This window comes from Lepidochelys kempii, chromosome 8 (genome assembly GCF_965140285.1).
Source record: "Lepidochelys kempii isolate rLepKem1 chromosome 8, rLepKem1.hap1, whole genome shotgun sequence".
NCBI classification, from domain to species: domain Eukaryota; kingdom Metazoa; phylum Chordata; order Testudines; family Cheloniidae; genus Lepidochelys; species Lepidochelys kempii.
In genome coordinates, this window is record NC_136387.1 from 106,623,243 (window position 1) to 106,646,736 (window position 23,494).

Sequence of the window (23,494 nt, forward strand, 5' to 3'; positions counted from 1 at the left end):
TGCCGGCCCGGCTCCCCTGCATGGGCACCAGCACTGGGCAGCTAACGCTGCTCCCCATGGGGGCAGACACAGGCTGCCCAGCCCCACAGCAGTGGGTGCCCGTGCCTGGCTGTGGCCTCTGCCCTAGGCACCTGCGGGGAGCCCTGGCCACCTGCACCCCCAGGCTGGTACCTGCTCCTCTGGCCCCCAGCACTTTCCTCTGCTGCAGCCACCCTGCTCCCCAATGGGCCCCCCAGGACAGCTCACTGCCTCCCCCCATCGCCCTGTCCCAAGGGGCTGGGGGAGGGGGATCTTTTCTAGAGGGACAGGTAAGATGCCAGGGGACGGGCTCAGCCTGCCTGGTTTCTAGCCCCATATGCCCCCTTTGCTGGGCTGGACACTCAGCTCCAGCTTCCGCCAGCAGGTGAGAGGAGGTGGGGAGCGTCTGCGAGGCCCCCGCACCACTTCACTCCCACAGCACCGGCAGCTCTTCCCCCAGAAATACAGGGCAAAAAACTGCCACCCCAGGAGCAGAGGGGTCCTGGGTATAAATCCCAGGGAAAGGGGCCAGGCCACAAGCAGCTAGGAAGGGTGCACCCCAAAGCACACTGACGGGCCTGTCCCTTTATGGGGGGCAATTCTAGCAAGTGGCTCAGAGATCACCACAGCCTCTAGGCTAGGGCCAGCCCCTCCTCACACTGCCACTGCCCCAGCCCGAGCCCTGGGGCCAACTGCCTCCCACGCACTGCAGCCGGGCTAGAGCCAGCCAGAGCTGGGGGGCAGCCCCCCGCAGGGCCACGCATCCCCCAGGGCTCTGGACCAAGCAGGGAGCCCATGCGGCCAAGGACCCAGCCTGGCAGTTCATCCCCCTGTGCTAGGGGGTGCAGCTGGGCCAGGAGAGCGCGCACAGGGGCTGACGGTTCTCACGCACCTTACTCCGCAAGAGATGCGCTCAGGTTACCAGCCACCAGCCTGGGCAGCGGGGGCCCCGGAAGCCCGTTGTGGAGCTGGGACCGGAGCCGACGCCAGCCCTGCAGCTGGCATTCCAGGGAGGGCTGGGAAGGCCACGCCAGGCAGACGAGGCTGGCTGTTTGGCACTGGAGCGGGCAGCTCGGAAGCTGCTGAGTGAACATGGCAGAGCAGCGAGCAGGGCCCGGCTGGCAGGCTCCCTGCCAATGCTCGGCAACCTCCCGGGTCGCCAATGGCAGCGCCAGCTGGCAGGAGGCCAGTGACTGGGGAAGGAGGGGCGCTGGCCGGCCCAAGCAACGAGACTCGCCCTGCTGCCACCAGCCCCACGCTGGGGGTCCCGCTGCCGCTCGGCCTCAGCAGAAGGGGGAGGGCCGGGTGAACCCTCGTCCCCCACTGAGCCGCTCCTCCGGGAGGTTTGGCAATGCTGCAGCCTTCGCCTATCCCCGCCGCTCTCTAGGTGCCATGGGGCCCGAGCCTGGGCAGCACCAGGCGGGCAGCGCCCCTGCAGATCAGTCAGCCAATGCACCTGCACTCGGCCGCAGAAAGCTTCTCCACCGTCTGCCAGGTGTTGTGCACGTTCATGAAGGAGACGGCTTCGTAGCGGGTGGGCCGGCAGCAGGGGTGGCTGGCCACATGGCCCAGCGGGCCCGGCTTGATGGCCTTCTCCCGCAGCAGGGTGGCCAGCGTCAGGTCGTAGTTGCTGCGGCTGCGGTGGCAGGACCCGCTGCAGTACTTGAAGGGCACGATCTCGTCCGAGTCGAAGCCCAGCCCCAGGTCACGCACCTTCACCATCAGCCTGCGGACGGTGCAGTTGGGGCCGTCCCTGTGCCGGCCTAATTTCTTCTCTTTGGTGGGGCTCAGGGGTGAGCGCTCGGCCCGGAGCAGCAGGTCCTTGGCCAGCTGCCCTTCCCCGGGCCCCGCTGCCGTCACGTTGTCCCCTGGGAACACAGGATAGTCAGCCAGAGTACGCCCCCCCCCACTCCTTCCTGCCTCCAGAGGGGCTGTCTGGTGCCCGCGGGACCCACAGCACGGGGAGAGCCCACCCGGCCCACGCACACAGCCAGGGCTCAGAGAGGACGGGGCGGGTAGATGCCAACCGGCTCCTGCAGCCAGGACTCAGTCCTAGCGTCAGCCTGGGGCAGGGCCCCGCTGCCCTGGGCTCCGCCCATCCCCGCCTGGGGTGGCCAGGGGCCCTTTGGGGGGCACACTCCTGCCTCAGTTCTGGGGCTCAGGGTCACCAGCTGCCCTGAGCTCAGGAGCCTGCCCCCTCCCGGTAGCCCTGCTGCCCCCAGGCCCTGAGCAGTGCTGGGCATGTGGGGCCCACGGGGCTCTCTGCTCCCGGAACGGGAGGCATGACACAGGGGCACGAGGGGCCTGAACTGCCCTGAGCAATACTGACCCCAGGCACCCCCATCGTGCCTGGCCCTTCTCCTGCCCCATGCCCTCCCGCTCCCCCTCTTCCCCCACCCACACCTACCGGAGAGGTGGCTCCAGGCTTTGGCGAGCGGTGCCTCCAGGCTGTCCTCTGCTCCGGGGCTGGGGGTGCCCATGCCACCCGCAGTGGGTGCAGCCCCCAGGGTGGTGTTGTGGTGCCAGGTGTGCGGGGTTCCCGTGGCCACGCTGCTCAGCAGCGACAGGATGGCGAGGGTACCCCACAGCACCCCCTCCTGGAACACAGCACGGGCTCAGCATGGCAGCAACACGCACGGGGTGCAGGCCGGGCGCAGGGGGGGATGGGGCGCTCCATGCTGCAGCCCCCAAGGCAGGGCTCCCAGCCTCCCCGGGAGAGGGCCAGAGTCGGTGGGGGGCGGGCAGGAGAGGGGAGCAGGACCCACAGGGGAAAGCCAGACTAGCCAAGGCTGCATACCCCTTGCCTGGGCCACAGCTGCCCCCACCCCTCTGTGCGTTGCTTCTGGAGCGGGCCTTCTCCCGTGGGGCTGTACTCACCCTGGGCCTTTGGCGCAGAGTCCTCGCGTGGGGGGAGGCCGGCCCCCCCGCTGTCTGCTCCATCCTGTCTGCAAATACAAAGATTGGGGGTGAGTGTGAACGCTCCTGGGCTGCGGATGCCGGGGAAGGAAACCCACCCACGGGGCTGGGGCCAACCACCCCCTGCCCCAGACACACGGCGCCTTCACCCCTCAGCCCCACATGCCTGGCCCCTGCCTCGCTCTGGACAGCATTCCCAGAGAGGGCTGGATTAATGTGGGGTGTGGGGGGTCAGGATACAGCTCCCTCCAGCCTGTTGGTAAACACAGCCCCATCCCCCCCATCTGCAACGTCAACCCCCACCACCTTCCCCCCACTGCCCTCCACCCCAACATTGACCCCCCCAAACACCCACCACCCCCTCCCTCACAGCCCTCCAACCCCCAATATCCTCCCCCTTCCCCCCCCCAGTTGGTCCCTGGGGCTGCAACGAGCAGCTGGTCAGCTGTCCCATGGCCTCCCAACAGGGGTTAATGCCAGCCCTCTGGCCTGGGCCCTCTTCCCAGCGGCTTCCCTTAATTGGCACAGGCTGGGCTGTGTCCCCACAATCTTGAAGCAGGCTGAGCCAGAGCCTGGGAGCCGCTCCCCGAGCCGGGGGGGAGCAGGGGTGTCCCAGAGCCCATCAGCTCCTCTGGGTAGCCCTGGGAGGCTCCTGGGTCAGCTGGAGGTGCCCCCCGCCCCAGGCTCTAGTGGCTCAGTTTGAAGGCAGAATTTCGGGGGAGCGCGTGCAAGGCCCAGCTCTGCTCCCAGCCCCCCCGGAACGAGTGGCGGGAGGGTGGGAAGTACTGAGCGCTGCCGGGAGCCTTGTCTGTGCCCAGAGCACACGTTTCACTCTGGTCACTGGGGAGCGAGAACCACACCCCCGGGGAGAAGCCCCCCCCACCTTCACACCAGCACCGGGGAGGGAGGGAGTCAGGATGGAGCAGCCTGGGCCCCTCCTGCCCCGCACGTCTCTGGCAGGCTCACGGCCCAGGCAAGAGGGTTTAACTCCTCACTAGCATAACTGAGGACCTCCTTCTCCATAGGAATGGCCAGTCCTTCTCTGAATCTGGTGACCCCCTGGGGTTCTATGGGATCTAGTGGCAGTGAGTTCCACAGGCTCATCTGGTACTTCCCCTAGTCCTGCCCATCTCTCCTGGCCTCTGACCCACCTCAATGCCACTCCCTGAGTCCCTCCTTCCCCTAGTCTCACTGTGCTTTGGAGAAGCCGGGAGCAGAACAGGGGAGCCCGGGGAGGCGGCCTGAGCAAGCTAGAGACCAGCTCTAGGACACTCATCCCCTAGGCACCAAGTGCCTGAGCAAGCCAAGCCAAGCCCAGCAACAAGCTAGCCCACAGCCCCCCCCGCCCCCCCGGCACAGAACAGGGCCCCAGCACCAGACAGCGCCTTCGGCCGCGGTGGCTGGATTCCCACAGGGCCTGGGGGCAGAACAGAGCTCCTCGCCAGACAGCCATGCTGCCTGTTTCACCTGGCCCTGAGAGCAGCTGGGGCGGCCCCCTGCTATGGGGCAACCTGCCCCCGGGCTCCAACCCCACGCACAAGGCAGGTGCAGGGGCAAGTGCCCGCACGCACGTGCGCCAGGCCGAGCCCCGTGCACCGCTGGCCTCCCCTGCAGCTGCCGTTGGGCTTGCAGCCCTTTCTCCTGCACAGAGGCTCGCTGGAGCTGCCCGCCCAGCCCTACCCACCCACCATTTGTCCAGAGCCTGGCAAGACACTCGAATCGTCCCGTCCGACGTGCATGACCCAGCACTGAGCTGTGTTCCCCTGCTAGCGGTGTGTCTGCAGAGGCTGCCACCTCCCTGCTCCTCCTTCCCGGGAACCGAGTATCCCAGTCCCAGCCCAGAACCCCCAGCCCCTGCCACAACCCCATTCACCCCCCCACACACCCTGTTCTGTCCAGCTCTGCCCGTTCCTGCTCTGTGCCTGGGAGAAGGAGAAATGGGTGCTGCTGGGCACTCGGGCATCTGCAATGGGGCAGGACAGCTGGCTGGGGTCTGTGAGTGTTAACTGGCCATCACCAACAGCCCCAGGGGACCGCACTGGATCACCCACAATGCATCACAACCCAGGAACTGTGCACAGCCGCGAATGGGGTCTCATCACCCCTGCCCGGCCATGGCAGGACTCAGGCTTGCCTGCCTTTGCAGGCTGATGGCTGGTGAGAGATGTGCACCGCAGGAGAACGGGGACCATCAAGCCAGCTCCAGCCCCAGAGCAAGGTGCAGGGCCTGGGTAGAGGGATCCGCCCCTAGCCCCAAGCCCAGCACCTGCAGCCCTGGCCTGGCCTGTGCCCTGATGGGAGAGGGAGGAGGAGTCAGGCCCAGCCCTCTCCACCCACACACAGTGGCCAGACAAGCCCAGCCCACTGGCAGCAGATCCACAGAGCAGGAAATCAGCCAGGTGATTACACAAGTGCCCTGGCTCCCAGCCCACAGGCAGCTCGTCACATCCAGCTGGAAACCCTCTTTACCTGGGGGCTGCAGCTGCTCCCCGCTCCACCCATGGTGGGCCTGGAGGTCAGTGGGGATGGGCAATGCCCTCTCTACCTGCCCTGCCCAGAGCAAACCCCTCCCTGCTGGCTGAGCTGCCTTTCCATGGGCCGCACAGCTCGGCCTGCATCCCCAGCCCCGGAGCTGCGGGAAGGCAGAACCAACCGTGGATGGAGTTTGGCCAAGGGAATCCACACAGGCCTTTGGCGACCCCCTGGGTGGTGACCACTCCCTCCACAGCCCGTTAGCTGTCCTGGGCCAGCCAGAGCAGTTCAGTCCCTCTGAGCAGCGTGTGGAAAGCCGCACAGCGTCCTTGTGACCATCACGGCACCAGGCAGCCCCGGCCAATGCCTGGACTCGGCCCCAGCCCCCCCATTCGTAACCCATAGTGCCAAGGCCCTGCAGCTGCGCAGGAGAAGGGGGCGAGCTCCCTCTGGGACAGAGCTGGGAGATGCCAGCCTGAGAGAAGAGGGCCTGGGCCAGGCCTTTGCAGCGGGTACCTAGCCCCTAGCTGCTCTGAGGCCCAGCGTGGAGCGAGTGCGCGGGCCAGTCACCTCCAGCTGGGCCCCTCCGAAGCCTCAGGGGAGACAGGGCCTGGTGACATCACCTCTGGCTGTGGGGCCAGCACTGCTAGAGATGCCAGCAGGGTCTCTGCCCAGCCGCAGCTGGTCCTGGGGGGGCTGGGAGCCTCCCCGTGCGGGGATTTGGACGCCACCTGCCCTGCCAGGTTGGTCCCCCTCCGGTATCCCATGGCTGGCTGAGCTGCAATTCTCCACTAGCCCTGAGGGGGGCAGCACAGACCCAGCCTGTGCTGGCCCTTCACCGTGTCACGGCAAACCCAAGCCAGAGAGAATTCCCCCCTTCCCACGCCCCTGGGGTCAGCCAGCCCCACGCGCAGTCACCTCCAATCCCGCACTAACGGGCCAGCTCCTCGCAGGCGGGAGGATCCGCAGGGGCCGAGGGGCACCCAGCGACCCCAAAGTGCTGGCAGACACGAGCCCTCAGGGTCACCCCCCTCAACACAGCGAAGGGGACTCTGGCCCCAGCCTGACCTGAGGGGGATGGGTGGGCAGGTTAGAGAGGCGAACGGGCAGTCTGTCATCCGGAGGGGGCCCACGTGCCCTAGTCTGCACCGGCTGCCTTGCCGGAGCCAGCAGAGGCCGAACTCAGAGCCCAGCTCTGCTGGAAGGAGCGAGTCCAGCTGTGCCAGCTGCCAGGGCGCTGTGGGCACCCGAGGGTGCCACCGGCAGTGCAGACACCCAGGGGCCCGGCATGCAGCCTCCGCCCCTCCCAGGGGCCCTGGGGCGGGAACCCAGGACAGAACCGAATCTCTTCCCCGCCCCCCCCGCCTCGCTGTGCCCACACCCTGGGGGACTGGGATGGGGGCAGAGCCACACCTGGGGCTGCAGCCCCGCCCTGGAGGAAACACAAGGACACAAAGACCCACAAGTCACCTGCCTTGGGCGCTGGCCCAGCTGTCCTCTCAGCAGGCCTGTTAGCTGCAGCTGCCGCCCCTGCCTCAATCACCGAGTCACAGGAGACCTGGGCTCCGGGCTTGTCTCCCTCCTGCTGGGCAACAGAGACAGGCAGGTCTGCGGGGAACACCTGCCGCGGGCACCCACCCTGGTAGGCTTGGAGCTGCCGCTTGAGGGCAGACCTGGCCAAGGTCACGCCACCCCTTCAGCATGAAAGGGCAGCCGCTCCAGAGACGGGATTCCCAGCCCCTCCTGCCGCTGGAGCCAGCCCCAAAGCGACCTCCAACAGAGCTTCTCCTCCAACTGCTCCTCAGCCTGGGGACTGGCACGTGCCACTCATGGCCCCGGTTCCCCGGCTCGACGGGCCTCTGGAGAACAACTTCCATAGGGAGTACCCGGCTGGTGGGGCTACAGAGCACAGCATGGCCGGCACTGCTAGCCAACGACAGGCTTTAGTGGCTCAAGCAGGTCTAGCAAGAGCAGGACACAACACAAAGGCAGGCAGCCGGGGGGTGCCAGGAGGGCAAGGCTGGGGCACCTTGAGCCTCTGTGGGAAGGCAGGGACACAGCATGGGGCAGAGGCAGCACAAGGAGACAGGACAGCGACGGTACAAGGGGGACGGGGATCCTGGAGCATCAGGTACCCGATACCCGCAGCGCCAGGAGAGCTGGGCGCAGGGCAGCCGCTGCCAAGCTCTGCCCCCTGGAGAGCGGCTGCTCACATGGGGCTGGCTCCTCCTCCCTTTGAAGCTGCACCTGCGGGCTCCTGGCTCCTCGCCTCTCTGCAAGAGCCAGCCCAGCTGCTCCCCCATGGGGCCAGTGCGGGGGCGTCTGCCACCAGCAGGGGACAAGGCAGCTGGGCAGCGGGCCCAGGAGCCGGAGCAGGCGGCTGGGAGGCGTGCACAGCAGAGTGAGCGATGGCTTTCCACAACGGGCAGAATACGGGCTGAGCTGCAGACGGCGGGGCACACAGATGCTCCCTGAGCTGGAGAATCGTGCCACGGGGTTTGGCTGGAACAGCCACCGGCTCAGCCATGGAGCCCAGCAATTGCCAGAGACACTGCACCGGGCAGTGGAGGGGACTCCAGTTATCCGGGAGATTCCCGACGAAGGCAGAGAGGCGCTGACCCGGAGCTGGCGGGGGTCAGGCAGACCGCAGGGCGTGCAGGCGGGGCACATTCAGGCGCAGCCCATGCCAGAGGAATGGCAGAAATGGGCCGAAAGCAGAAGCAACCAGTGAAGGGAAGCGGGTGGGGGCTCGTGCAGGAAGGCAGGCCCCAGGCATGGACTGGGGGCTCTGGGCTGGGCCCAAGCCATGACACTCTCTTGGGGCCATCACGTAACCTGGACTCTCTCTATCCCACTGCCCTGGGCTCTGCCAGGCTCCAGGGATGGACTGGGGAGCGCTCAGTGCGGAGGAGCTGGGGTCCCCAGAGTCACGGGGGGGGGGGTCGAAGACCCAAGGCCTGTTCTGCCGCTGTGGCGTGTGCTGCAGACGCAGCTCACGAGCCCCAGGCCGCAGCAGGGTGGATTCAGGCTACAGGCTCTTTAGGACGCACAAGGAGCGCACCTGCCTTTAGGACGCCTGGCCCCCGAAAATGAGCGTGCACCTCTCCGGCCCTCCCCCTCGGCCTGGCTGTGCTCTGCTGGCTGGAGACAGGACATAAAGGCCGCAGGGCCAGGGTGGGACGGAAGGGGAGTTCCATGGGTGACAGCTCCCTGCCCACACACACACTGCCAGCCTCTGGCTAGCACGACCCCAAGCTGCCTGCTGTTCTCCCCAGCCCCCAGCAGCCTCCTGGCTCTAAAGGGCAGCGCGGGAGGAGGGGGAGACCGGCTCCAGGACCCCTGCTGGAGCTATCCCACCTAAGGTCCGGGGGAGCCAGGTGCATCCTGTCGGAGACCAGGGCTGCTGGGGGGCATGGCTGTGACTCTAGCCCTCCCTGGGTCTCCTGGCTGCTGCAGAAAGAGGATTGTGGAGCTACCCTCCCAGTCCCCGAGTAGCCCCAGGGCTGCGCCTGCCGCTGATCAGTGCTGAGAAAAGTCAACATGCCTCCGGGCCCCATAAGTGCCCCCCAGGGCTCTGGAGAGCAGCAGCCGACCCGACCAGGGTCCAGGTAATCTCAGCAGGCGGCTGTGGGGGAGGGGAGAGCAATGCTGAGCAGCGGCAGAGACGCCGGAGCTGGCTGCTGGCTCAGGCAGACCACGCTGCATAGAGCTCGGCAGGCAGGTGCTACTCAGCAGGATTAGCCGAGCGTCTGCAGCAAATATGCATATTCATTAACTCTGCCAGAGCTCTGGAGAAACAGGTGTGTCAGAGCCCGCCACCCCAGGCTTCCGGCACCCCCTTTGCCAGTGGATTTGTTGTGCCCTGACCCTCAGGGCTCTCTCTAGTCTTGGCTGAGCCGAGACACCCGAGTATCGCAGACAGGGAAGGACAAAGGCCTGACGGAGCGGGAGGGACTGGGCACTCCCAGCAGGTCCCTGCCAGCGGCTGATTTCCACAGACCGCAAGGGCGCTGCAGCGAAGGAAGGCGGCTCCAGGCAGATGAGACGGGGTCCCTGGACCCTCCTGCTGGGGCGGGAGGAAGGAGACGAAGCCTCTGAGCCAGCTGGAGAATCGTCCCGGCAGACGAGAGGATGTTTACACACTCTTCCCGGGTGCGACTGCCTCAGGGACACCCCCTTCCCCCACCAGGGGCGGCTGGAAGAGCGACCGGGGCTTCCCCCCCCCCGGCAGGCAGCATGCTGCAGAAAGGGGCTGCAGGACCGTGCGTTGCCCGGACAAGCCAGAGCTCCGGCTGCTGCTCCCGGAGAAACTTTCCAGAGGAAGGGAGGAGGGAGATTTATGTTTACGTTCCTACACAAACACTTGGAAATGTCAGCGTGAAGCCTTCCATTGCCTGGAAGCCGCCCAAGGGCCTGGTGTCCAGCTCACCTCACAGAGAGCCCAACCGACGCCTCCAGGACGGCTCACGCCCGCCAGCCCAGCTGCCTCCCTGGGGCCCAGCTCACCGGCTCCACGGCTGAGATGGGAACCCAGTGCCCAGACCAGCCTCCTGCATGGGGCCAACCCAACAGCCTTGCGCGCCCCCCAAAGCGCAGCCAGAGCCCGCCGGGCTCCCGCAGCCCCAGGCCTCGCCCGGGGCCAGAGGAGCCATGTGCTACCGCCATTCTCCAGCCAGGCCAAGGGGCGCTGGCAGGTCAGGCTGGGCCCGCGTCAGGAGCGACCCAGGCCGGCGCTCGCTCTCCCCGGCCAGCTCGCTGCGGGGCGCAGAGGGGCATCACCCTGGCAGGATATGCCCTGGCAGGTTCCCGCCACCCGGGAAGCCGTCAAGCGGCCGGTGACAGAACGGCCAGGTCCCAGCCGCCCACAGCCGAGCCACGAATCAACCCTGGGAACCGGAACGAGGCAGCACCGAGCCCCCAGCCCTGTTCCCTTCCTCTCGTCCCTCAATCCACCGGCTCAGGGGCTCGCTCTGGGAGAGGGACCCCAGCACCGCCTCGGGGCCCAGAGCTGGTACACGGGGACACAGCTGCCCCACAGATCCCGAGCCAGGCCGCCTCCAGCCTGGCCGCTGCACCCAGCTCTTGGGGCAGGGAAGATCCATGGGCAGGGGAAAGAAGTGCCCTGCTCTGGGGGGCCCCAGGCTGCCCCTAATGCTGGGAAGGAGATGCTAGGGGGGAACAAGGCCTTGGGCCCCCGGCTGGGCCGCCCCAGGGAGCGGAGGAGGGAGGCCCCTGCCGGGAGCTAATTTGGGCAGCTGCCAGCGGCTAAACAGGGGATTAGCCTGGCCTGGCTCGGCTCAGCTGGGCCCAGTGTGCAGGGCCACGTGTGCCTTGACTGGGGGTGGCCCCAGAGTGAACCACCTCCCCCCCCACGCCGCGGGGCGACCCTACCGCAACAACCCCCTCCCTCGCCGCGGGGCGACCCTACCGCAACAACCCCCCCCTCCCCTCCCCCCCGCCGCGGGGCGACCCTACCGCAACAACCCCCCCCTCCCCTCCCCCCCGCCGCGGGGCGACCCTACCGCAACAACCCCTCCCTCCCCTCCCCCCCCCCGCCGCGGGGCGACCCTACCGCAACAACCCCCTCCCCTCCCCTCCCCCCCCCGCCGCGGGGCGACCCTACCGCAACAAGCCCCTCCCCTCCCCTCCCCCCCCCGCCGCGGGGCGACCCCACCGCAACAACCCCCTCCCCTCCCCTCCCCCCCCCGCCGCGGGGCGACCCCACCGCAACAACCCCCCCCTCCCCTCCCCCCCGCCGCGGGGCGACCCTACCGCAACAACCCCCTCCCCTCCCCGCCGCGGGGCGACCCCACCGCCACAACCCCCCCCTCCCCTCCCCTCCCCCCCCGCCACAACCCCCCCCGCCGCGGGGCGACCCTACCGCAACAACCCCCTCCCCTCCCCTCCCCCCCCCGCCGCGGGGCGACCCTACCGCAACAACCCCCCTCCCCTCCCCTCCCCCCCCCGCCCCGCCGCGGGGCGACCCCACCGCAACAACCCCCCCTCCCCTCCCCCCCCCGCCGCGGGGCGACCCTACCGCAGCGACCCTACCGCAACAACCCCCGCCCCCCCGCCGCGGGGCGACCCCACCGCCACAACCCCCCCCTCCCCTCCCCTCCCCTCCCCCCCCGCCGCGGGGCGACCCTACCGCAACAACCCCCCCCCCCCGCCGCGGGGCGACCCCACCGCAACAACCCCACGTTTGCTGCCGAGGCGGGACAGCCGCAGCTCGAGTCTCAGGCTGGGGAAGCGGCTGCAGCCGACCCCGGCCCGGGCTCCCCCAGCCCCGGGAACCCTCCGCCCCCAGCCCCGCTCCACTCACCGTGCGCGCCGGGAGCCTGCGGACCATGCTCCGGGGGTCGCGGCTGGGACGCGCCTCCCCCTGGCCCCGGGCACCGGTCCCTGGCGGGCATCGAGTCCGCTCCCTGCGGCCGCCAGAGGGACAAAATCACCGGGGCTCCCGGCACCGGGGCACAGACCGACCGACCCCCCCCGTCCCGCCCCGGACAGACCGACCCCCCCGCGTCCCGGGACAGACCGACCGACCCCCCCCGTCCCGCCCCCGGACAGACCGACCCCCCGCGTCCCGGGACAGACAGACCGACCGACCCCCCCGTCCCGCCCCGGACAGACCGACCCCCCGCGTCCCGGGACAGACAGACCGACCGACCCCCCCCGTCCCGCCCCGGACAGACCGACCCCCCACGTCCCGGGACAGACAGACCGACCGACCCCCCCGTCCCGCCCCTGACAGACCGACCCCCCACGTCCCGGGACAGACCGACCGACCGACCCCCACGTCCCGCCCCCGGACAGACCGACCCCCCGCGTCCCGGGACAGACCGACCGACCCCCCCGCGTCCCGGGACAGACCGACCGACCCCCCGCGTCCCGCCCCCGGACAGACCGACCGACCCCCCCCGTCCCGCCCCCGGACAGACCGACCGACCCCCCGCGTCCCGCCTCCGGACAGACCGACCGACCCCCCGCGTCCCGCCTCCGGACAGACCGACCGACCCACCCCCCCGTCCCGCCCCCAGATACACCGACCGACCCCCCCAGGCCCCGGACAGACCGACCGACCCCCCCAGGCCCCGGACAGACCGACCGACCGACCCCCCCGTCCCGGGGCAGACCCCCAGGCCCCACCCGGTACCTCTTGGCTGCGGTGCGGGCGCATCCCCGGCGGGCTCTGGCGCTCAGCCGGCCCCGGGGGCCATGGCCGGGCTCCGGGACTCGCCGCCCGCCCGCCCGGCCGGCTCACGTTGTCCGCATGGCGAGCCCCGGGGGGCAGGTGCCCGGCGCTGCCTGCGCCGCCCTGCGCGGGAGAGGAGGCGGGTTAGAGCCGGGCGGGCCGGGGCTCGCCCCCCGGGGCCGGCCGGGCCGGGCCGGGACTCACCGAGCGGGGCGAAGCGGCTCCGGGGCCGGGCGGGCGGGCTCGGACCTGCGGCTGCCGGCGGGGCTCGCGGGCGGCCTCTGGGAGGCAGGAGCCGGCTCCATCCTCCTCGCCCGGCCGCTTCTGGTGTCAAATTCCAGCGGCCCCGTCACCTGATCCCCGGGCGGGGCGGAGCTGGGGGCACCCCCGGGCCAGGAGCCGCCCCCCGGACAGACCCACGGACACCCTCCGGCAGCCGGGACAGACCCACGGACCCCCCCCGGCAGCCGGGACAGACCCACGGACCCCCGCCCCCCGGACAGACCCACGGACACCCCACTCCCCCCCGCCAGCCGGGACAGACAGATGGACACCCCCCCCGCCCCCCGGACAGACCCACGGACACCCCACTCCCCCCCGCCAGCCGGGACAGACCCACGGACAACCCCCCGCCAGCCGGGACAGACCCACGGACACCCCACCCGGACAGACCCACGGACACCCCACTCCCCCCCGCCAGACCGGACAGACACACGGACACACCCCCCCCGGACAGACCCACGGACACCCCACTCCCCCCCGCCAGCCGGGACAGACCCACGGACACCCCCACCCGCCAGTCGGGACAGACAGAGGGACACCCCACCCGGACAGACCCACGGACACCCCACTCCCCCCCGCCAGACTGGACAGACACATGGACACCACTCCCGGTCAGACCCACGGACACCCCCCCCCCGGACAGTCCCACGGACAACCGCTCCCCGCCAGTCGGGACAGACCCACGGACCCCCTGCCCCGGACAGACCGACGGACACCCCACTGCCCCCCGCCAGACCGGACAGACACATGGACACCACCCCCGGACAGACCCACGGACACCCCCCCCCCCGGACAGTCCCACGGACAACCCCTCCCCGCCAGTCGGGACAGACCCACGGACCCCCCCCCCGGACAGACCCACGGACACCCCACTCCCCCCCGCCAGCCGGGACAGACAGATGGACACCTCCCCCCGCCAGTCGGGACAGACCCACGGACCCCCCCCCCGGACAGACCCACGGACACCCCACTCCCCCCCGCCAGCCGGGACAGACAGATGGACACCTCCCCCCGACAGCCGGGACAGACCCACGGACCCCCCCCCACCAGCTGGGACAGACACACGGACACCCTGCCACCACTCCACATCCACCCACACACACACCAGGCGGAGACAGAGACTGTAACAGAGACTGGGGCGCGTAGGTGGGGGCCCCAGGGGAAGCTGGGTAACAGAGACTGGGGGGCAAAGGTGGGGCCCCAGGGGATGCTGGGTAACAGAGACTGGGGTGCTAGAGTGGGGCCCCAGGGGATGCTGGGTAACAGAGACTGGGGTGCGAAGGTGGGGCCCCAGGGGATGCTGGGTAACAGAGACTGGGGGGCAAAGGTGGGGCCCCAGGGGATGCTGGGTAACAGAGACTGGGGTGCTAGAGTGGGGCCCCAGGGGATGCTGGGTAACAGAGACTGGGGTGCGAAGGTGGGGCCCCAGGGGATGCTGGGTAACAGAGACTGGGGTGCGAAGGTGGGGCCCCAGGGGATCCTGGGTAACAGAGACTGGGGTGCTAGAGTGGGGCCGCAGGGGATGCTGGGTAACAGAGACTGGGGTGCGAAGGTGGGGCCGCAGGGGATCCTGGGTAACAGAGACTGGGGGGCGAAGGTGGGGCCCCAGGGGATGCTGGGTAACAGAGACTGGGGGGCGAAGGTGGGGCCCCAGGGGATGCTGGGTAACAGAGACTGGGGGGCAAAGGTGGGGCCCCAGGGGATCCTGGGTAACAGAGACTGGGGTGCGAAGGTGGGGCCCCTGGGGATTCTGGGTAACAGAGACTGGGGTGGGCAGCTGCTCTGGGAATGTCTGGCCACCAGGATCCCAGTAGCTGCCACGGCGCTTTGGGCCACGCCAGGGCTGGCCCAGCTCCGCCTCTCCAGCCTGATGCCCCCCTTCGAACAGCCACACGAGGGCCTTTTATGTTCTCTCAGGTTTTGTTCCAGTGGGTGGGGCTGACCCAGCCAGCGCCCATCCCAGCAGAGGGTGTGAGCCCGCGGCAGAGCCCGGGGACAAAGCTCCCGAATGCCTCTTTGAGTCCTCCCTTCCTAGCGCCTCTCACTCCATTACTGCAGAACCTCTGCCCCTCTGTGTGCCCAGCCCTGCCACTGACCCCACTGCCAGGCTCTGCCCTGCACCCTTACCGGCGCTCCCGGACCCCGTATAAACCATACGGCGTAATCCGCTCACACCTCTGAGCCCACGTAAATAGTCGCGTCACCTCTCGGGCACCTTTGTGCTTAATCCCATTGCGGCTGGTCTCCTCGGCGGGGCCAAAGCGCGAGGCTGTTCTGTGCTTTCCCGCGGCCGTTTGTCCCGCAAATGTCTGTCTCTGCAGTGCGGCCCTCGGCAGGGACCCCCCTTCGCTCTGCCGCTGGTGCACAGCTGCCCGGGCTGGGCTCCCTTCACTTTAACCAGTGCTTCCAACAGGGAGAGCCAAGCCGGGCCCTGTGCTCGGTGTGAGCCACTCACGCGAAGCGTAGGGAACCCGGGTTTACGTAACACGCTGGGCTGGTGCCAGGCCAGTTGCGCCTTACTGAACGTGGCCACTTTGGGTCTGTGCCCCCCCAGCCTGCCCCTTTGCCGCCCATTGGCCTGAGGCCTGGCACCACTTACACTGCGGCCAGAGGCATTTTCTCCTTAGGACCCATTTGCCTACTGCAGCAGGATTAGCCTATGAGCCCTGAGGCTCAGCTGTGTCCCCGTGTCCCTCTTGCTCTGCCCTGCAGCGTGCTGAGCCAACCTGGCGTGGCCCTTCAGACCCACAGCCTGAAGCCAAACCCAGCAGGGCCCAACCCCCCAGCCAGGGCCTACGGCGCTGGACTCGCCCTGCCCGGGGCCCAGCTCAGCCTGGCACGAAGGTGGACGCAGTGAACACGGTGACAGTGACCCTCTGGAGCAAGTGCTGGGGGCCATGCTGGAGTCACCAGCCCTGAGAATGTTTAAATCAGGCTTGGCTGGTTTCTAACAGATCTGCTCCCGCCCGGCCACTCATGCTGCCTCTCCTTTCCCCCAGAGCCTGCCCGGGGTCCAGGAGCCCTCCCAGCCAGGGCCTGGGGCTGCAGCCCCCGCTAACGCCCTTTGGTGTCGTTCCCGTAATAGCTCCCTGTTGGGTTGGGGGCAGCACTGGGCACGGCCCCGATGGGCTGACAGGCGCTGCCGGGTCCCTGGCAGATGGGAGCACCCGGGCGCTTTCGGGGCATGGCGGGGGAGCGACTCCAGTCATTCCTCGCATGGAAATCCCACAGGGCAAGTGGGGCCAATTGCTTCCCTGCCCCGGGGGCTCTCGGGGAGGCTGGGCACTGCCATGCTGGGGGATGCCCCCTCTCTCCCTGCCCCCAGCCCGCAGGGCGGCTGCACGGCCTTGGACCCCACCTGCCTGGAGAATGACCCGTTTGCTGCAGCAGCACGGATGAGTTGTCCTGCTGGTACCGCAGCCCCAGGAGTGCCCCCTCCTAAAGCAGAGGGACTTGCTTGAGCTGCCCTGGTTCTCGAGCATCAGTGAGCCGCTCGGGGAGACGAGGGGCTGGGGCCCTCGGGTAGCATGCCAGGGCTGGGCTTGGCTCCCAGGAAAGGTGCTCTGGTAGGGTATGGGGAGGGGCTGGCTGGTAGTTCCAGCCTCCCTGGGATCGGTGCGTGCCAGGGGGCCTATTTCCATGTGAGTCTGTTTAGAGCCAGACCCTCCCCGCAGCGACCCAGGCCCCAGGGGCGGGCAGGGGGGCTCCCTGCAGTAGCTCTGTAACTGGGGCACATGGCCAGCTGCCCACGTACTAAGCAGTGTGAGTCACACCACATCACATCATTTGCGGGAGGGACAGCTCAGTGGTTTGAGCATCGGCCTGCAAAACCGAGGGTTGTGAGTTCAATCCTTGAGGGGGCCATTTAGGGATCTGGGAGTTGGGGATTGGTCCTACTCTGAGCAGGGGGTTGGACTAGATACCTCCTGAGGTCCCGTCCAACCCTGAGATCCTAGGATTCTATGATTACAGCAGCTTTCTGACAACTGCCCCGGCTTCCTGTTGGCTTTGCTCTGTAGAGCTGGACGTGGCTGGCGGCCTGGGAGCGGCGAACCCGCTCGCCAGCACCATTCCAGTCTGTGCATGGGGCCGCAGGAGAGGGAGGCAGCATCATGCGCCTCCCCCCTGCACTATCTCGCCCGTGTGAGCCGGAGCTGGTGGGAGCAGGGCCTGGCCCCACCCCAGTCCTTCTGCACCCAGCACCAGTCACAGCTGTGCAGTTCCCTGGGGAAGGCAGAGGCCTGGGGACTCTGGCAGGGCAGCAGCTGGGGGTGGCTGGAAAGTGCTGGGCCCTGGTGCGTGGAAACAAAGCTGAACGGCTCCCGGCTGCGGGCCCGTCTCCTGCTGAGGGCTGGATGCTGCAGGACGCCCCTTCCTCGTCCTGCTCCTGGCCTGCTGCGTGACAGACGCTGACCTGATGGTGCCTGGTGAGCCCGGGCTGGGGAAGCCTCCCGGCCCCGGGGCTGCGCGGTGAAACCTGCCGGCTTTGGCCAGAGACTCGGCTCCTCAGGCAGGGTCCCTGGAGGGAACCAGGGCAGAGGAGAAGCTGCAGAGCGCACCCCAGGGTCTGTTGGTGGTCGGGATGCTGGCTGTCGGGCAGCGCCAGCCGTGGCTGCAGCTCAGAGCCAGGGCTGGGAAGTCCGCTGGGGCCCGCCGGGCGGGGGGGTTAGCTCAGGGGACAGGCCCGGCCCTGCTCTGCGGCGCTGGGCCAGCCCTTCTCTCCTTTGCGGGGTGCAATGGGGGGTCTGGGAGCGCAGGAATTGCAGTAGAGCACCAGCCCCTGAAGAGCGGGATCCAGGGCAACTGAGAGATTACAGGGGTGTCGTAATCCCAAGGGGCTGCGGCCTGGCCCCACCTCGGTCCTGGCTGCTGCTCCTGCCACCACTGCCCTGCCCACGACTGGGGACAGCGTCTGTCCCCTGAGCAACTGGGCCCAGCCCATCCGATCCATTCCTGGCCACTGAACTGGGCTAAAGGGGCTCTTGGCAGAATGCTGTCCTGTATAAGTCACAGCACTAGGGCCCAGGTCCGCAGGGCCCCAGCACCACAGCAGGATGGCCAGACGCTCCCGCAGCAGCTTTGGGCTGGGCACACGGCCCCTAGGATCGCTCCAAGCACAGATGCTGTGATGTCGCTGGGCCAGAGGCTCCCCCGGCAAAGGCAGAGGCCCTGCCCTGGAGACATTGAAACCTACAGCAGAGAAGGTGCTGAAGACCAGCATGGAGCGTGCTAGCCCCTGGGCTGGAGCACGGGGGAGCTGGGGGATTCTAGCCCGAGGACAAACTCGATGTTTTGAATCCAGGGCAGGCACCTTGCGCTGCAGGTGGCTGTGAGTGGTCAGTTCGGAGGCAGCTGCCTGGATGCACACAGCCGCACAAGGGGTTAAACGCTGGGAGCCCCTTTCGGCTGCCAGCTTCCTGGCTCTAAGGGGAAAAATAAGCATGGGAAAATAAGCATTTTCCCCACTACTGTTACTCACACCTTCTTGTCAACTGTTGGAAATGGGCCATCCTGATTATCACTGCAAAAGGTTTTTTTTCCTCCTGGTGGTAATAGCTCACCTTAACTGATCACTCTCGTTATAGTGGGTATGGCAACACCCATTGTTTCATGTTCTCTGTGTATATTTATCTCTTCCTACTGTATTTTCCACTGCAGGCATCTGATGAAGTGGCTTTTAGCCCACGAAAGCTTATGCTCAAATAAATGTGTTAGTCTCTAAGGTGCCACAAGTCCTCCTCGTTCTTTTTACTGCAGAGCAGAACTTTCTGAGCCAATTGGAACGAACCAAACAGAACTCTTTATCCTTTGGCTCAGGACAGCCTCCAAAGAAGGGGGGAGCTGTGGGCCTTCTAACTCAGAGAAAGGAAATTTTCAGTAAGTCAAATAAAATTGTCCTATTTTCTTGTGTCTACAAGGTCCACAGACCTGCTACCCAACAGGGTTTTATAGCAGTGAGCCCTCAAGGAGGCGTCACAAGGAAGTACATACAGGGTTTTCAGCTCCTCCTCTGCTACTGGGATCCCACAGTGCAGAGCATTCTCCCACTGAAGGCAGCATTCAGGGATGCCTGAGTTGTCCAACTTGTGAAATTTGGAGGAGCTCTGAATAGATGACCATGGAACCCTCTTTTGGGAGGGAACGTGGGCAGGTGGGAGCTTGAAGTGCGTGTCCTGTGAACAGGTCTTGGTGGGACCCTGAATTTCCTCACTGGGAATGGAAACATTTCTGGTTTAAGACTCCACTCCGTCTTCGGCCACAGTGTTTTTCTTTCCTGGAACACCTAGCGCTCACAGAGCCTGGAGGTTTTGTTCTGCCCAGGACATCAGCCATCAGGATTCCCTCTGCAGGGATGAGGACCTCGCCCCATCTTGTTTGTTGGCACTGGCCATTGTTGGTTGGCACTGGCCATTGTCTGTCATGATCAGGACCAGGGAGCTGTTCACCCATGTGTGGGGGGCTGAGTCTCTAGGGAATTGCCCTGAGCACTAACCAATTTATACTGTGTTTGCATCCCCTGCGCTGCCCAAACTCCCTGTGTTGACTTCACCATCTGCACGTGAGCTACTGATCCCTCACGGCTGGCATCAGTGCAAGCGAGGGTCTGTCCAGCTCAGCTACCAGAAACGATGAGTTCTGCACTATGGGGCTCTGGGGAAGTTGGACTCTCCTGGGTGGGAGGAAACAGGAACTGCAGAAAGGAGTGGAGCGATTTCATGTGTGCTCAAGCCCACTGCACCGTCCATGTGATACAAACATCCCAGCAGGGACATCGGGGCTGGGCTGAAGTGTCCTGGAGGCTGCTGACTGTCCTGGCCAAAGAAGTTAATTTGTTCTGTCTCTTGAGAGCTAACCCCCCTGTGAGGCTGTGTGGATTTCCCCCATAGGCCTTGCTGGAGCCCTGGGCACAACTGAGCGTATGAACCAAAGCAGCCTTGGCAGGATAGTAATACACCAGGTGTCAGCTAACCAGGTCAGCCCAGTGCTCAGTGGAGAGGTTGGTACATGGCTCTCAGGTAACTATGTACACACCTTCCTATGAGATGGGACACAGCCCCTCGTATGATCAGAAGGGACTGACAGGGTAATGGATGAGGACACGTTGTTTGAATGAACAGGTACAGGGTGATAGCGGAAAGCAGCTTGAGCATAATGCATAACTTGGTTGTATCAGTGTATAAAAGAAGAGTGGAAGCAGGGGCATCTTCGTATTGGCCTAGGGGACGACACCGCTGAGGGGAGCTCTTGCCGTGTGCTGGGTGGTGCTTTTCCTAGTTCAGGGAAACAAAACCCTGTGGTGCTCGAGGAGCCAGGTTGTCCTTTTGTGCCACTTGGCCTCTGATTGGTGCTCTTAGCAACAGGTTGTCAAGGAATGGCTAGAACTGACCCCTTCCTTCCTGCCTGTCGCTACCAAGACCAGGAACACATCTGCAGTCACCCTGCAGGCCGTGGCAAGGCCGAAGTGTGACGACCTGTACTGGACATGCTGAGATCCAGAGCGGGAAACGGAGAGCACTCGGTGAGACTTATGGTTGGAGATGGACGAATGGGCTGTCTGTTGACAACAGACCCTCTCCTTTGTTGATAGCTGCCAGTGGGGACTTTAACGTTTCTGTCTTGAACCTCAGCATCCTCGGGATCTCGTTAAGCGGAGACATCTGGGAGGAGAACTGAGCAGATCCAGGGCACATTCTCGCTGGACAATCTCCAGAACCCACTTGTTGTTGGGGGTTTGAGGACAAGACTCTGCAACCTGGAGGAGATGCTGGGTGTCAGGGAGGACCACACAGTCGAGTGGATGTGTTACCCCCTGGAGCAGCCACCTCTGGTTCTAGGCCATCTTCTCCTGGAGTAGCTGGAATCGTTTCGTCTGCTAAACTGCTGGTTTGGAAGCCTTAGAAAGACTGCTTGGGTTTGGAACAGGAACTTTTATTCCCCCCTGTGGGGCTGGGCAGGAGCTAAAGTTGTGTTTGCTTTATCGAAGGAGTCAGACACCACTTCATCCATCGATTGATTCCCTGTATCATTTCCCTCCTGCATGCTAAATGATGGCAAAGTCACTTCATCTGGACATCTGCCTGACGTATGAGGCAGTTCCATATGCCAACGGACAGCAGCACTGAAGCCCATGACTATTGCTGAGTGCCTGAGGACACCAAAAGAAGAGTCCGAACTGCAGGCAGCCCCACACCCAGGGCGTTTTCTGCATCTGAGGGGGACAGAGTCAGACAGACCATCCATCCTGCTTGTTAGGATACAGATATTCAGGCCTGTCTGTAAAGGCCTAGACTCTGAGAATGTAGGTGTATTCTTATCACTTGGCTAGTTCTAGAGGTATAAAAGAAAGAATCAAAATCACTGTCTGCTGGTGTAAGGGCCTTCTCTCCCTGTGACAGTCTGAGGCCCTGTGCTTAGGCTAAGGCCTTTGGCTAAGCAACAGAGGCAGCCATAAGCTGGGAAGCGACCGGTCACCTCCTCACATCCCAAACCAGTCACATTGAAAGAAGGTGCTATTGGGCTGTTAGGATACAATCCTGTCCTGATAATGCCTATCGCCTCCAGAGAAAGGGAAGTGCCTAGAAAATGTAAAAGGAAACTTAGTTTGATAGCATCCTGTCTGGCAAGAACTCACTTATCAATAGCTGGGATGTGAAATCCCCACTTCTGTATTGTTTTGTCATTATAGTTCCCACTTTGCTATTGGTTGTCTGTATAATCTCTGTCTGGTTCTTTGATTGTTCCTGTCTGCTGTATAATTAATTTTGCTGGGTGTAAACTAATTAAGGTGGTGGGATATAATTGGTTACATAATCATGTTACAATATGTTAGGATTGGTTAGTTAAATTTCAGTAAAATGATTGGTTAAAGTATAGCTAAACAGAACTCAAGTTTTACTATATAGTCTGCAGTCAATCAGGAAGTGAGTGAGTGGGGAATGGGGGTGGGGAAACTGGAATAATGTTTTGCTAAAGGGGGAAATGGGAACAGGGAATGGGGGTGGGGAAATTGGAATCATGTTTTGCTAAGGGGGGGAATGGGAACAGGGACACAGGTAAGGCCCTGTGGTGTCAGAGCTGGGAAGGGGGACACTAAGGAAGGAAACTGGAATCATGCTTGCTGGAAGTTCACCCCAATAAACATCGAATTGTTTGCACCTTTCAGGTATTGTTGCTCTCTGTTCATGTGAGAAGGACCAGGGAAGTAAGTGGGTGAAGGAATAAGCCCTCTAACACAGCTCCATATGGCTCAGACTGAGCATGTGGATTCAGTGGAAGGTCTCGGAGATGTGCAGGTGTCTCAAAGTGTGTCCCGAGTGGAATGTCCATCCTCAGATCTGTGGGATTCCCAGGACTTGAGTCTCCCTCTGTAGGTATTGTCGTGTCCTTAGCTAGGGATGTCAGTGCAGCACTGATCTTAGGAAGGGAAACGAAATCTGATTTAGACTGGTTTAATTATAAGGTTTCTGCAACCTTGTTCCGTCTCTTAGGTTTTCGTGAGAACTCCCCTTCCTGCTTGGAGAAAGTAAATACGGAAGTGTTATTTACCTCTTCACATAAACACAAGCCCCAGGGGTCACACAATTAAATTAACAGGCAGCAGGTTTAAAACAAATACAAGGAAGTACTTCTTCAAACAACACAGTCAATCTGTGGAACTCATTGCTAGGGGATGTTGTGAAGGCCAAAAGTATAACAGGGTTCAAAAAAGAACTAGATAAGTTAATGGAGGATAGGTCCATCAATGGCTATTAGTCAAGATGGTCAGGGAGGCAACACCATGCTCTGAGTGTCCCTAGCCTCTGTTTGCCAGGAGCTGGGAATGGGCAACAGGAGATGGATCACTTGATGACTGATCTATTCTATTCATTCCCTCTGAAGCACTTGGCACAGGCTCCTGTCGGCAGACAGGATACTGGGCTTGATGAACCATTGGTCTGACCCAGTATGGCTTTTCTCATATCGATCAAGGCAGCATCGAGAGGAATGTAAGGTTCTGTTTGGGGCTGGTCAGGGGGATTTCTACTCTGATTCCCCCTCTTTGCCTTTCTTAGGGGTTGCATTAGGAGGTTGATCTAAACTGGACACTGCGCTCCTAAGCATGTATTCAAAGGATCTAAACTGATTTTTTTTTTGCTTTCCCTCCCCAGTGAGTCCTGTTCTGAGTCGGAGAGTTATCCCTCCTTCCAGCAGGATGCTGATTGGCTCCTGTGTTTGAAAAATCTGGATCTGTGCTTCCTCCTCCCAGTGCTCCCTGGAGAACCAGCATCTGCAGACTTTGCAAGACAGTGAGGAGACACTTCTGTGCCTGCCCCTGGGTTTGCCTTTCCAGGGGGCTAAAGCCTTTTTAGGGGCATTTTGTTATTCAGGCTAAGACTTTGGGAAGAGGAAGCCCAATGACCTTGAGGAGTTGTCCCTACGCCCCCTTCCCATTGTCTCTCTGTCTAGTGTGCCCCGTGTTAACTCACCACCTCCTGTTTCTCCAGCCATACACTCCCCCTGACATGGGCATGTGGGTTAAGCAGGTTGGTGTCCTGCGTCACCACTGGATTTGCTCTGTGTGTTGTCCTCTTCATCACAAACATGAGAATACAAATCTTCTGGCCTTCCCAT

The 23,494-nt window shown here is 64.2% G+C and overlaps 1 protein-coding gene across 3 annotated transcripts in view; it reads right to left on the minus strand.

The window, feature by feature from the left end:
- Nucleotides 1-182: 182 nt before the first annotated feature.
- The window catches only part of ARTN (artemin), a 32,323-nt gene continuing 9,011 nt past the window's right edge, over nt 183-23,494 (minus strand). Inside the window, exons 1-5 of one of the 3 annotated variants that reach the window (XM_073357974.2) lie at nt 12,563-12,762; nt 11,729-11,831; nt 2,896-2,963; nt 2,426-2,615; nt 183-1,886 (exon numbers count right to left, since the gene is read on the minus strand). In XM_073357974.2, the coding sequence (XP_073214075.1) occupies nt 1,462-1,886; nt 2,426-2,615; nt 2,896-2,963; nt 11,729-11,831; nt 12,563-12,586 (810 nt within the window). In that variant the 5' untranslated portion in view covers nt 12,587-12,762 and the 3' untranslated portion in view covers nt 183-1,461. Of the gene's footprint in view, nt 1,887-2,425; nt 2,616-2,895; nt 2,964-6,876; nt 10,712-11,728; nt 11,832-12,562; nt 12,763-23,494 lie in introns of those variants that run through there. The other 2 variants (XM_073357975.2, XM_073357973.2) reach the window with 2 other exon arrangements.